Source organism: Ovis canadensis, chromosome 3 (genome assembly GCF_042477335.2).
Source record: "Ovis canadensis isolate MfBH-ARS-UI-01 breed Bighorn chromosome 3, ARS-UI_OviCan_v2, whole genome shotgun sequence".
Taxonomy (NCBI): Eukaryota; Metazoa; Chordata; class Mammalia; order Artiodactyla; family Bovidae; genus Ovis; species Ovis canadensis.
Window position 1 is genome coordinate 151,889,740 of NC_091247.1, and position 13,391 is coordinate 151,903,130.

Here is a 13,391-nt window from a genome sequence, read left to right on the forward strand (position 1 = left end):
TGAGGGAAGTTTTCACATGATGGTTCCTTTTCATTCCGTGAGATACTGGTGAGAGTATTTCCTAAGATTTGAGAGGGGAAAAAAAAGCCAGATAATACGAAGATGTTTATTGAATACTAATCATATGACTGCTATCTTGAGAATAATAATAAAATAGAATGTCTGTGATAGACTTGCCACCATTATTATACAAAACTTAGAGGTAAGACTGCAACCTAAGTCCGTCAACAACAGAGCCAGTATTTCCTCAGAAGCTTGAATTGAGTGATATGAGTGTTGCAGCAGGACTGAGATAAAAATAACCTGAAGTAAGAAAGCACTGTATTCTGATTTTCGCAGGAAGAGGTCCATTAAAAAATGAAATGCAGTTCATTCAGCTGAAGCCTGAAGAAAGGCCAGTTCAGAGTGTGTTAACTCTTAACTGTCATTCAATAAGGTACCACAGCAGTCATACCCTACACTACTTACAAAAGAAAGGCAATTTATATACTTATTTGCTTCATGTAAATAAGTCCTTAAAAATAAAAAATGATCTGATTGCTTTTCCTTTCACCCTAATTCTGTAATCACTGCAGCTTGTTTTGATATAATCATTCATTCACTTTCATGAATTGACTAAGAAGTAGGACTGACCAAAAAACAAAAAAAAGATGGTGGTGATTCCCATTTATAACCAATATATTGGCATTTTGCTAGTAAATCAATTGGGTTTCTATACACTCACTGAACTGGAGGCAACCAATCCAAACTCAACCACCTTAGGACACTTTATGATGTAATTCTTCTCTAGGTGAAAATCTAAGGAAAAATCAAGACTTTCAAAGTATATGTCCTCTATTTGTCCTGGTGAAGCGGTCAGCTGGTTTGCCCACTGGATATTTCTTTTCATTATTATAAGTATGTCATAAGTAGAGAACCTTACAAAAACAGAGGAACAAACATACTTACGTTCAGGTAGTGGAATGAGCGGGATAAATTTGCTGAACACACTCTTTGTAATCGAGGGACTGGATACAAAGCAAGAATAGTTGCCTTTGTCAGATGCCTCAACATTAGCAATGTAGAGATTGCCATTTGTCTGAGACACAAATCTTCGTTTATCCATTGTGATAAATACAGGAAATTCATTTAGAAGCCAGCGGTAGCTAAGATCATCTAGAAGAAAATATTGTTGACTAAGTATTAAACTCTCTCCAAAAGCAAAGATTTTGTTTTCTGGTGGTAAGCTAGTCCATAACCTAATCTAGGCTTTTCAAATATTATTGACTCAGTTTTAAGCTCTTCTCCAAAAGGAAAAGTCTTGTTTTCTAGAAATAAACTAGCACATAATCTAATCTAGGCTTTTGTAGAGCAAATGTTGGAAGCAGGCCAAGATAAACAGCACAAATTTTCTAAAAGCTACTGTAGTTTGAATATAAAGTGATGCTAAGCAATAATATGTTTCTTAATTATTCATGAATTACTAATATTCTTTTAATTAATTATGGGCTAAATGCAACTCACTTTAAATGACTTGCTTAGAATTTCATGACTAAGTAGAATTAGGATTTTGAATCCAGGTCTAGTAGTTTCAAATTCCATCTTCTCTATTGCATTTAAAAGATAAAATCAACTGTACTGTAGCTTTATATCTTTCTATTCTCCTATTGTACATGACAGATTTAGAAATGAGTTTATGCAACCTATCCTGGCCACATTAAAAAGTAAAAACTACAGAAAAGGAAAAAAGGCATTTTACTTGTTTTCTTAAATATTAAGAAGCAGATCATATGGTAACTTTTAACTGTTGTAAATTCCTTTGGCTAAGCATACTGGCTGGTTAGGGCAAAAGTTGAATTTCCTCATTAAATTGCTGCTTTTCCCGGTTTTCCATTCGGATCTCCCCTTTATGTTTTGAGGGATGGCAATCCAGTAGTCATGCACAGCAGTAATGTATGAGAAGGAATGCTGGGTGATACATACTTCTCAGTCTCAAAATCCTAATCCCCTTTAAAACATTATAACCATGTGAAGACAACTGTCACTAGGGAGATAGTGACAGAGGGAAAAAATACCCTCAGGGGAATTTTTAAAAAAAGGTACCCTCAGAAAAAGATCTCTTAGTTCAAGTTAGAAAAGATTTAGATGCAAGATGGTGGAAAATCAAGATATTTTAAAAATGAAATAATCATGACCTGACACCATTTTGCTTAATGGAACTCAAGGTGATCGACTGGTAACGCTGATAAATGGAGCATGAAAAAGAGCTGAATATGAAAAACTAAAAGAATTGCATACTATATACATCCAGTATGATTGAAAATAATAGTCCAGGGGATTCCACTTAAATTAGCTATATAATTTTCTCCAGCAAGATACAGTCTCATAAAAGTAAATGAAGATGATTATTCTGTTTTTCCATCTGAACTTTTTAATTACAGAAGTTTACTGTTTGTTTTCCAAAAATAAAAATACAAAGTTAAGTATGAAAGAAAATGAAATCACCATATTTCTTCAACTCAACATTCTTGTTGTTAGTATACATCTTTCTAGACCTTTGTATCTGTGAATGATTCTTGTTGCTGTTGCTTAGTCATGTCCAAATCTTTGTGGCTGGACTGCAGGATGCCAGGCTTCCCTGTCCTTCAACATCTCCTAGAGCTTGCTCAAACTCAAGCCCATTGAGTCGGTGATGCCATCCAACCATCTCATCCTCTGTTGTCCCCTTCTCCTCTTGCCTTCAATCTTTCCCAGCATCAGGATCTTTTCCAATAAGTTGACTCTTTGCATCAGGTGGCCAAAGAGACTTCAGCTTCAGCATCTGTCCTTCTAATGAATATTCAGGGTTGATTTCTTTTAGGATTGACTGGTTTGATCTCCTTTCTGTCCAAGTGACTCTCAAAAGTCATCCTCAACACCATGGTTCAAAAGCATCAGTTCTTCAGTGCTTAGCCTTCTTTATGGTCCCAACCCTCACATCCATACATGACTACTGGATAAATCATAGCTTTGATTATACGGACCTTTGTTGGCAAAGAAATGTCTCTGCTTTTTAATATGCTGAATAGGTTTATCATAACTTTTTCTCCAAGGAGCAAGCATTTTTAAAATTTCATGGCTGCAGTCACCCTCTGCAGTGATTTTTGAAGCCCAAGAAAATGAAGTCTTTTACTGTTTCCACTGTTTCCCCATCTATTTGCCATGAAGTGAATGATTCTATTAATATTAATTGTTATCCTTATGCTGATTTAAGAAGGTCAGGTAAAAACCACAGAAGAAACAAAATAAGCAGAAACTTTGGAGGCTGCTTAAATTGCTGAAATCAGGTTTTTGGAATTGTGAAACAAATAATTCTATGTTTATAGTATTTAGAAATAACATTTATCATATATTTTAACAGACTGTGAATCAAAATAATATTTATAGTATATTTAACAGATATGAGTTAGTCTAGTGTTGAAATAATTTTTGTATTCTCACTTATAAAGAAAATTAATATTTTTGTAATGATTTCTGGACACAAATTCCAAAAAAATCAGAAAGAGTCAGGAAAGTACAGATTTCCTTACAGAAGAATTTTCTTAGCTATACAATATTTCAAGATATCACACACAAAACTAATTTAGAATATTGTGAGTACTCCATAGTTATGTCAGTGTGGAGACCTGTATTTTTAATTCTAGACTAAATATTAATATGACTTTGGTCAGGCTATTTTAACTACCATATTACTCAGTTTCTCTAAATTCTAAGAAATTTTTCTGTGTACCACTCATTAGAGAAGAGGAACAGGATGTTTTACTCTTTGAATCTTAAAGGGAGAAAAGTTAGGTCAGAGAAGTTATTGCCATGATGTTGGTAAAAACATAAATCTTGTACTACAGAATAATTGGTCTGGCTGATTTAAGGGCCACTGGGTATTTTCCTAAATATTCAACGTGAAAGTGTTAGTTGCTCAGTGTGTCCAACTCTTTGCAACCCCATGGCCTGTAGCCTGTCAGGCTCTTCTGTCCATGGGTTCTCCAGGTAAGAATAGTGGAATGGGTAGCCATTCCATTTTCCATGGATCCTCCTGACCAACGGATCAAAATTGGGCCTCCCCTTCAGTTTACTGAGTTATCTTCTGCTGCTGCTAAGTCGCTTCAGTCATGTCTGACTCTGTGCGACCCCATAGATGGCAGCCCACCAGCCTCCCCCATCCTGGGATTCTCTAGGCAAGAATACTGGAGCAGGTTGCCATTTCCTTCTCCAATGCGTGAAAATGAAAAGTCAAAGTGAAGTTGCTCAGTTGTGTCCAACTCTTCGCGACCCCATGGACTGTAGCCTACCAGGCTCCTCCGTCCATGGGATTCTCCAGGCAAGAGTACTGGAGTGGGGTACCACTTCTATGTGCCACTAAACAAGACAAATTTGGTCATTGCCCTTGTGGGACTTGTAATATTGATAATATAAATTTATTTAATAGATTTTTGTCTACTGATAAGCCATCTACTTGGACAAAAGAATAGTTGCAATATGTTGGAGGCTATCTTTTCTCACTAAATCAAAGCTAGAGATCACTATTGTCATTTTAAAATAAGGACACAGAGGTTTAGCTAGGTTGACTTGCCCAAGGATGTATAGCAATCAGTTCAGCTCAGTCTCTCAGTCATGTCTTACTCTTTGTGACCCCATGGACTGCAGCACGCCAAGCTTCCCTGTCCATCACCATCCCCTGGAGTTTACTCAAACTCATGTCCATCGAGTCGGTGATGCCATCCAACCATCTCAACCTCTGTTATCCCCTTCTCCTCCTGCCTTCAATCTTTTCCAGCATCAGGGTCTTTTCCAATGAGTCAGTTCTTTGGTGGCCAAAGTATTGGAGCCTCATCTTCAGCATTAGTCCTTTGAATAAATATTCAGGACTGATTTCCCTTAGGATTGACTGGTTTGATCTCCTTGAAGTCCAAGGGACTCTATTTAGCAATAGGAAGGCAGAACTGATCTTCTAATTTCCTTTTCCACCCCGGAACTACCAAAACTGTTCCACAATTGGTGTGGTTGCTGGCCTGCTGATCAGACTTAAGAATGAAGCTTAATTTAGGTAATCAAGAGCCAAACTCTGACCCAGTTCTCACGGGCATTCAGTGGATTATGTGTCTTCCTTTACTCCCTGCAAATGGTAAAATTCACCATCTCTGAAGAAGTCAGCAGCTATTTTCCTCATAGCCTTGCTGTCTGGCTTAAATAATAAATTATTATAAAATTATTTTTTAGGAAGAGTAAATACCAGGACTGTTTCAAAAACATTGCTTTTATTGATAGGTGTGTGGGATTTTTTTCTTTGCCTCAAGAGAGTCTGGACCATATTACAGGGGGGATTTGTTTGGGCCAATTATAGTGCATTTGATCAGTTTCATTGTATTACTTTGAAATATACCACTTACCCAAGCTTGATAAATAATTTTACATTTCTCCTTGAAATATATTTGAAGTATTTAAGTGCTCTCTCTGTCTACAAACTTTTTTGAAGATGTTTGTACTTTTTGTTGTTGTTCTTATTGTTAATTAACCTCATTAGAACAGAATTTACCTATACCAATAAAATCACAATAGCTTCTAACTTTTCTTTGACACCTATAGTAACCTATATATTAAATTCTTTTAGAAAGAAATTTATACCATGTTATACTGTGGACTCATATATTCCCTACTATGGTCTAGCATGCTTGTCTATTTTTATGCTTACCTTTCTAGTCTATTGAGATTCATTCAATATCATATTTAACATTTAATGAGTTTTTTCTCTTCAGAGTATTCCCACTTTATTATTTATTTAAAAATCCACACCATGTCTATTATTAGATATCCTATATTTTCTCAATAGTACTCACTCTTCATATGATGGGCCTTGTTTTATTCTCTTACCAAATATGCACATATATGATTTCTATTTTGTGAGATGTGTAACTCAGTTTCTGATGGTTCTCAAAATTACTTGGAATCAAAGAATCATTTTTCCATTTTCTGAGGACCCAGAGGTTTAGAAAGTTTTACACATTAATGAATTAATGCTTCTATTTAATAAAACAAGATCTAAACAGGAAATTTATCTTTTGTTAAAATTATAATCACTATGTATCTATCAATTTAATGAACACATTTATTTACTCTTTTACTTTCTCATTCCTCAAATATTTGTTGGACACATATCCTGTGCTAGGCACGCGGCAATCTGTTGCATATCAAGTGTTGTTATAAAATTGAATCAACATTTTTATTGATATGGTTAAATATAAGTATTTCTAATAAATAAACAAACTGGTTCAAATAAGAGTTTCCTCTTTGCAAGAAATTGTAGAACACCCAAATCCATAGAAAAATGTAGTGATTGTAAATGATGAGATTGTCCCCTAGATCTTTTTCCTGTGCATAAATCAGAGGTGAATTCAATAGTTGTGAATAAAAAAATTCTTAGTGAAGTGAGATATACTTTATTTGTTTTAATGATGATTCAAAATATAATATTAAATGCATTAAATACATTTTATTTACTTTAATAATAGTCCTTTTAAATTAAATATCCATTTTATAATTTAAAAACATTAAATTTGAATCTCATAACAAGGTCTGTGAAGTAGGTGGCACAAGAATTATTACTCTCAAATTTTAAACAAGTAAACTGAGATATAGTTATGGCTAAGTTAACTTGACTTAGTAAGGAGTAAATTTTAGGTTATCAGATCACCAAATAGAGCCAACAAGATTTGACTACTATAAATAGTTGCATATATAATATTCTTTGAGTTTCAGAATCCAACTCCATGAAATATTAACTGCAATATATAAAACCTTAACTGCATATAGTGGAAAGATAGATTTATGACATGGAAATGGTAAAATAGTACACACATACATATACACTATGGTCTTGTAGCATATGTCCATTCTTATATCTGAAGGTGTCATGTCTAATGTTCAAAGAGGTCATAATCCACTAAGAGCACAAGTGGAGATGAAGAGTAGTTCAGGTTCTGTTCTGTGATTAATGATGTTTCTTTGGCTTATTTAAAAGACCTTCCAGTCCTGCCCCTACCCATATAAACATTTGTATCTTTATCAGGATGAAGAGGTAATATACTCATTTGGCTTAATGATTTGAAGCTTCTAGCAACCTTAGTCTTGGTCCATGAAATTCTTCAGTCAACAAAGTTGTAAAGATGCCACCAGAGGCTTGAAAACAAGACCCATCTCAGGAAAATCCCATAGTTTGTGTTCCTTGAACCATTCCCCCTATATCTATCTATACTACTTCCCTAGGTAATGATATGCAGTCCTATGACTTTGAAAACAATTTGTATAATGCTGTATCACAAACTGATACTCCTACCTCAGAAGTTGCCCCTGGGTTCCACATTCATAGAACTGCCAACTGAACAACTCTTTTTGGAATTTTAAATTAGGTACCTCACTCTTACATCCACACCTGTTCTTCCAGACAACTCCGTCCTCTCCAGAGCTCATGACAAATACTCTGATGTCATCTTGACTCCTGGGTTTCTCTTATTCCTCACACACAAAGTCTGCCAGCCTGTACTCTTACCTCTTCCTGCAAACTATATCTTGAATTTAACAACTTCTTCCTACCTCCAGTTCCCCTGCTCTGGTCCATCATTCATGGCCTACATGATGGCAGTACCTTTAACTGAACTCCTGGTTTCACTTTTATACTCTGTTGAGTCTTTTCTTAGAACAGTAACCAGATTTGTCTTTCTATATCTTAAGTGATGCCCTGTGATTCTTCTGCTCAAAGCGCTTTAATGAAAATCTCACTCAAAGCACATGCCAATGGTTTGTGGGAAACACTATGAACATGAGGGGATTTTTTCAAAATTTTGTCAGTTCTTTAAAAAAAAAAAAGACCACTCCTTCATTGAAAATTTTTTTACAACATTTGAATTCATAAATTTCTCCTTTTGTTGTTGCTCAGCCACTAAGTCATGTCAGACTCTTTGCGACCTCATGGACTGCAGCATGCCAGGCTCGTCTGTCCTCCATTGTCTCCCGGAGTTTGCTCAGATTCATGTCTACTGAGTCTCCTATGTATACCAACTAATTCTTTTTCTCCCACAGTTATAAGAAAAAAATGATCAACATTTGATTATAAACAGTCTATTATTTATACACAATCAGAATAGTATATATGTATATGTATGTATATTCCATATTAATATATTCCAGATTTATAATAGTCTGTTATGAATCATTCTACATAGAGATATTTAGAGACAACTTTATGACATAAGATGAAAACTATAAGAACCCAGAATGCTTTTTTATGAGAGAAAAGTGGTATAAATATATTGTTTGAGGAAGATGTTTGATAAATGAAATGAATGAAGATATTATATATGCAGTGTTCATCTTTTAATCAATGGTTTTGTAGCTTTCATTTTAGCCATATCAAATTACTGAAAACATGTATTCCAAAGCTGAATCTTGTAACAGATGAACTTCAGTTTAGCCTCTTTCTTGTGTACAGAGATACATTGACAGCACCTGTGTACCTGTTGTGACAACTCTGAAGACTGCACATTTCTTAAACTTTGCTTCAGATTTAGGAAGACTCTTTATACGAGTATCTGGAAATACAATGTGCACAGACAAACCCAGGGCTTTACCAGAGGAAGTCTGAGGGAGCACTCCAGCGGGGAGGAGTAAGGATGAAGGGCAGAATCCTCGCTGAGGAATGTGAAGGTCAACAATTTTGCTCTGCATCCAATTCTGGATTTTCCTCAGCTTTTATTTTCTTTACTATATGTATTTGGAACTCACATTTTGTTTGTGGATTAGAACTCCTAAAGAGATTAATAATTTATTATGTCTCTTTCTTTCTGGTGTTTAATTACAGCTCCTAATATATTTGGCTGCAGTCCATGGGTCCCTAAGAGTCACACACGACTGAGTGAATTCACTTTCACTTTTCACTTTCATGCATTGGAGGAGGAAATGGCAACCCACTCCAGTATTCTTGCCTGGAGAATCCCAGGGATGGGGGAGTCTGGTGGGCTGCTGTCTATGGAGTCACACAGAGTTGGACACGACTGAAGTGACTTAGCAGCAGTTACAGAAGTATATTTTAGATGCCAAATTATTAATAAAATGATTATTTCCTCCTTGGTACTATTCTATTACAGGAATTATTTGTAGAAAATCTACCATATTTTCTCCAGTGTAACAATACTTTACTAGGAACATAATCCAACATGCATGTCATTTATAAGCTGAAATGATCATAGACCTTTGGAATTAGGGACAACTGTTTAAAGAATCAAAAAAGCAAGCATCTATAAGCTCTAGTAAGTGATGTATTAGGTTATACAAATATTGAGTCTTAATTATAAATGCTCCAATATCATTAAGAAATAAAATGTTCCCACTTCATTTCCTAGATGCTTATAATCATAGAAGAGCTAAGTTTACCTGGGAAATGGTATGGAGGGTCACAGAGCAGCACCATTCCTTTCCCTTCTTTCACTCTGACCTCAGGACGTTCCTCGGGTGGGAAAGGATCAAGATCTAGTCATGAAAGCAAGAAGGAAAACATTCATTCTCTGGGCAATGGAAAAATTGATACTCATTAAAGTTTCTTTTTCAGCTGCTGATTCACTTTTATATACAATATTTCTCTGTTGGTTTGGTGAAGCTTATCCAAAGCTTACTCCAGCCTTTTCAGACACTGGAATGTGCACACATTACAGAATATGGACATTGGCAGCATCTGTGTAACTGTTGTGACAACCCGGAAGACTGTGCATTTCCTAAACTTTGCTTCAGATTTAGGAAGACTCTCTGTAAGAGTATCTGGAAATATGATGTGAACAGACAAATCCAGGGCTTTACCAGAGAAAGTCTGAGAGAGGACTCCAGTGGGGAGAAGGAGTAAGGATGAAGGGCAGAATCCTCGCTGAGGAACGTGAAGGTCAATAATCTTGCTCTTTTTCAAATTCTGGACTTTCCTCAGTTTTTATTTCCTTCACTGTGTTCTGTGTATTTGGAACTCACACTTTGCTTGGTTTCTTGGATAGTCTACTCTCTGATTCTTCATTTGTGTTACTGGTTCTCATCCTGTTTCAGTCTTGTCTCATCTCCAGTTCCTTATGTGTGATCAGTTGGTGTTTGGCTACTAAGTCATGTTCGACTTCGCGACCCCATGGACTGTAGCACACCAGGCTTCCCTGTCCTTCACTATCTCCCAGAATTTGCTCAAACTTATATCCATTGAGTTGGTGATGCCGTTTGACCTTCTCATCCTCTGTAGCCCCCTTCTCCTCTTTCCCTTAATCTTTCTCAGCATCAGGGTTCTTTCCAGTGAGTTGGCTCTTCACATCAGGTGGCCAAAGGATTGGAGCCTCAGCTTCAGGATCAGTCCTTCTAATGAATATTCAGGGTTCATTTACTTTAGGGTTGACTGTTTGATCTCCTTGCTGTCCAAGGTACACTCAAGAGTCTTCCCCAGCACCACAATTTGAAAACATCAATTCTTTGGCACTCAGCCTTCTTTATGGTCCAGCTCTCACATGACTACTAGAAAGGCCATCAGTTCAGTTCAGTTCAGTCACTCAGTCCTGTTCGACTCTTTGCGACCTCATGAATTGCAGCACGCCAGGCCTCCCTGTCCATCACCAACTCCCAGAGTTCACTCAGACTCACATCCAGCCATCTCATCCTCTGTCGTCCCCTTCTCCTCCTGCCCCCAATTCCTCCCAGCATCAGAGTCTTTTCCAAAGAGTCAACTCTTCGCATGAGGTGGCCAAAGTACTGGAGTTTCAGCTTTAGCATCATTCCCTCCAAAGAAATCCCAGGGCTGATCTCCTTCAGAATGGACCATAGCTCTGACTAAATGGACCTTTGTCAGCAAAGTAATGTTTCTGCTTTTTAATATGCTATGGTCAGTACTCAAATTACGAAATCTAGTTTTTAATTCTCTTAATATGTTTATATCTCTGAAAAATTATTATTCCAATAATTATCTTTTTGCAAAGAACCCTTCAAATCTACTTTTCCTGTCCTGATGTCTCCCTGGAATGCTATTCATATTCTAAAACTTAGTTGGAGTCTATCTCACTGTGGATAACAATGTCTCCTCTAAATGTGAAGAGACCATTGAAGTGCTTCCTTTTATCCTTGAAATTGGTCTTAATTGCTCCCATTCCATTTTAAAGAGAGCAAAATGTTTCTGCCCTTTGACTAGACTTTCCTTAAGGAAATATGCAAGGTCTTTTTCCTTCAGTGAATCTGCTGCATATTTCTTCAAGGATTGAGTTTATCATTTACCCTCTCACTGTCGCCACGTGAATTTAATCTGGCTGCCCTTGCTGATTTTGTCTCACTCCCTTCTGGTAATCAGTACCACTTGGGTCCTTTTAAAAATGTCACTTTCATCCTATAATTCACTTTGTAAAATATTTAAATGGTGACTTATAAAATCATCTATGGAGAACATCTAGTCTAACTCTTCTCCCAATACACATTTTTATTTCATAGTAACCTCTAACTTTTAGTTTAGCACAATGTTTCTCAAAGTATTTTCATTATTATTGTCCCTGAAAGGAGAAGTTTTATTTAATTTAAACTTAAATCAGTTAACATTTAATTCATTACTAACAAGAAAAATTAAATACTAAGGAATAAGACCATTATGTTGTAATATATAAAATGGTTCCCTCCCTCCAAGAACTGATTTTCACTACCTTGGGAACAATATCATCCCCAGTGAGAATCCAAAGCTTAGCATTTCCACTGAGAGTAGTTTTTAGAAACTTATTCAAGATCTTTCTGAACTTGACCTTGGTTTATTTTCCAATGTTATTTTTCACTACTTTAAGTACATTCATAATATTCCTCATAACACTTTGCTCTCTTGGAATTGTTTTTCTTCTCCATACAATTAAGACCCACTAATCTTGTAAAACTCACCTCATCTATAAGTCTTTCTCTCACTTTTCTTTCTCCTGGATTTCTCCTTTTTATGCTTAATTCTTCTGATAATGTCTAAAATTTTCTTTACCTAAATGCACATACCCATTTTAAAGTCACAGTTACTTACATCCAAAACTCAGGGTTGCTTCAGTGCTTCTGACCATCCCATAGTTATTTGATGCTAGACAGTAATATATTCCAGCATCTTTCTGTTTGTCCGGATTGTTGATAACAAGGTTTCCTCCTACCATACTGTACCGATCACTTGTCAGATCAATATCCCCATTATTCATTCTCCATCTATGAAAAAATAAGTAAATGCCATATCAAATGTCAGGAGGACTGAAATCAGTATCCTGGGATAACATTGTTCTAAAATAATATGAGTACAGCTCCATATGAAAGAAGATGATTAAATAGTTGACTCAGAGTGGTACTTCTTCATATTCTATAATTCCATATCTCTGGGCTCATGATTTATAATTTAGTTCAGGCACAGAAAGGTAAATGTTCAAGTATATGAGATATTTCCTTTTTTAGCATGAGGCATTCCAAAGGACAAATATTTCATTGAATTTTGCTACATAAACTGGTTTCTTAGCAGATATACATGGATCATAAATGATAACCATTTATGCAGTAGTTAGATTCAAGAATAAATAAATGTTATATAAATATTTAAAATATTACTCTAGTAGAAATAAAATATGATATCAATACAAGATACCAAAGTATAAGATATCAAAATATAAGATATCAATATCAAAGTCATTTTTGCATAAAATTTCATTTTGAGTAAAACAAACCAATAGAAATCAGGGTTTTACTCAGTTAATGTCATATTCTGACCACTAGAGGCCGATCACACCATTTGAAAATGGCTAAAGTCAATTGGGTCCTGGTATTAGGCCACAGATACATTATTGCAGGTATATTGATGGTGATGGTGAATAAACTAACTAGAAACAGGAAACCTTCATGGTGAGATGATGAGAGGATTGCATATATAAAATAGTTTTCAATTAATCTGACCCCTTACATTATTTTATAATCATTCTCTTTTAGGGTTAAAGTTTCATGTCTTCTGCAGTGTTCTAAAACAAGAGCTATGTCAACCAATGGGCTGTGGCCCCATCACTCACCTCCTGGCTGCAGAATTCTGATTAGGGTTAGCATCTTGCCAGAAAGGCCTAATAATTTTATAATATTTTTAATAAACCAAATTACTAGAACATTTTTAGTTTTACTTTTTACAGTGCGGGAAGTAATTTAAAAGCAAACACAGAAAATCATGCTTTGCTTTTCAAAACCTACCAAATATCAGCCCTATGAATAAATCATCCCCTTCATCCTAGCTGATAGCAATATTGTCCCTGCCTGAACCATCCAATGTCGAGTCACTTAGCATTTGCCAAGGCAGTGGTTTCCCTTATGAAGCACTAGTTATATCA

The 13,391-nt window shown here is 35.8% G+C and overlaps 1 protein-coding gene across 4 annotated transcripts in view; it reads right to left on the bottom strand.

Moving 5' to 3' along the window:
• The window catches only part of CNTN1 (contactin 1), a 421,509-nt gene that overhangs the window by 160,142 nt on the left and 247,976 nt on the right, over positions 1-13,391 (bottom strand). For all 4 annotated transcript variants that reach the window (XM_069584608.1, XM_069584609.1, XM_069584610.1 and 1 more), the window contains 3 exons: positions 12,068-12,240; positions 9,442-9,537; positions 949-1,155 (listed from right to left, as the gene is read on the bottom strand). In XM_069584608.1, the coding sequence (XP_069440709.1) occupies positions 949-1,155; positions 9,442-9,537; positions 12,068-12,240 (476 nt within the window). The remainder of the gene's footprint in view (positions 1-948; positions 1,156-9,441; positions 9,538-12,067; positions 12,241-13,391) is intronic.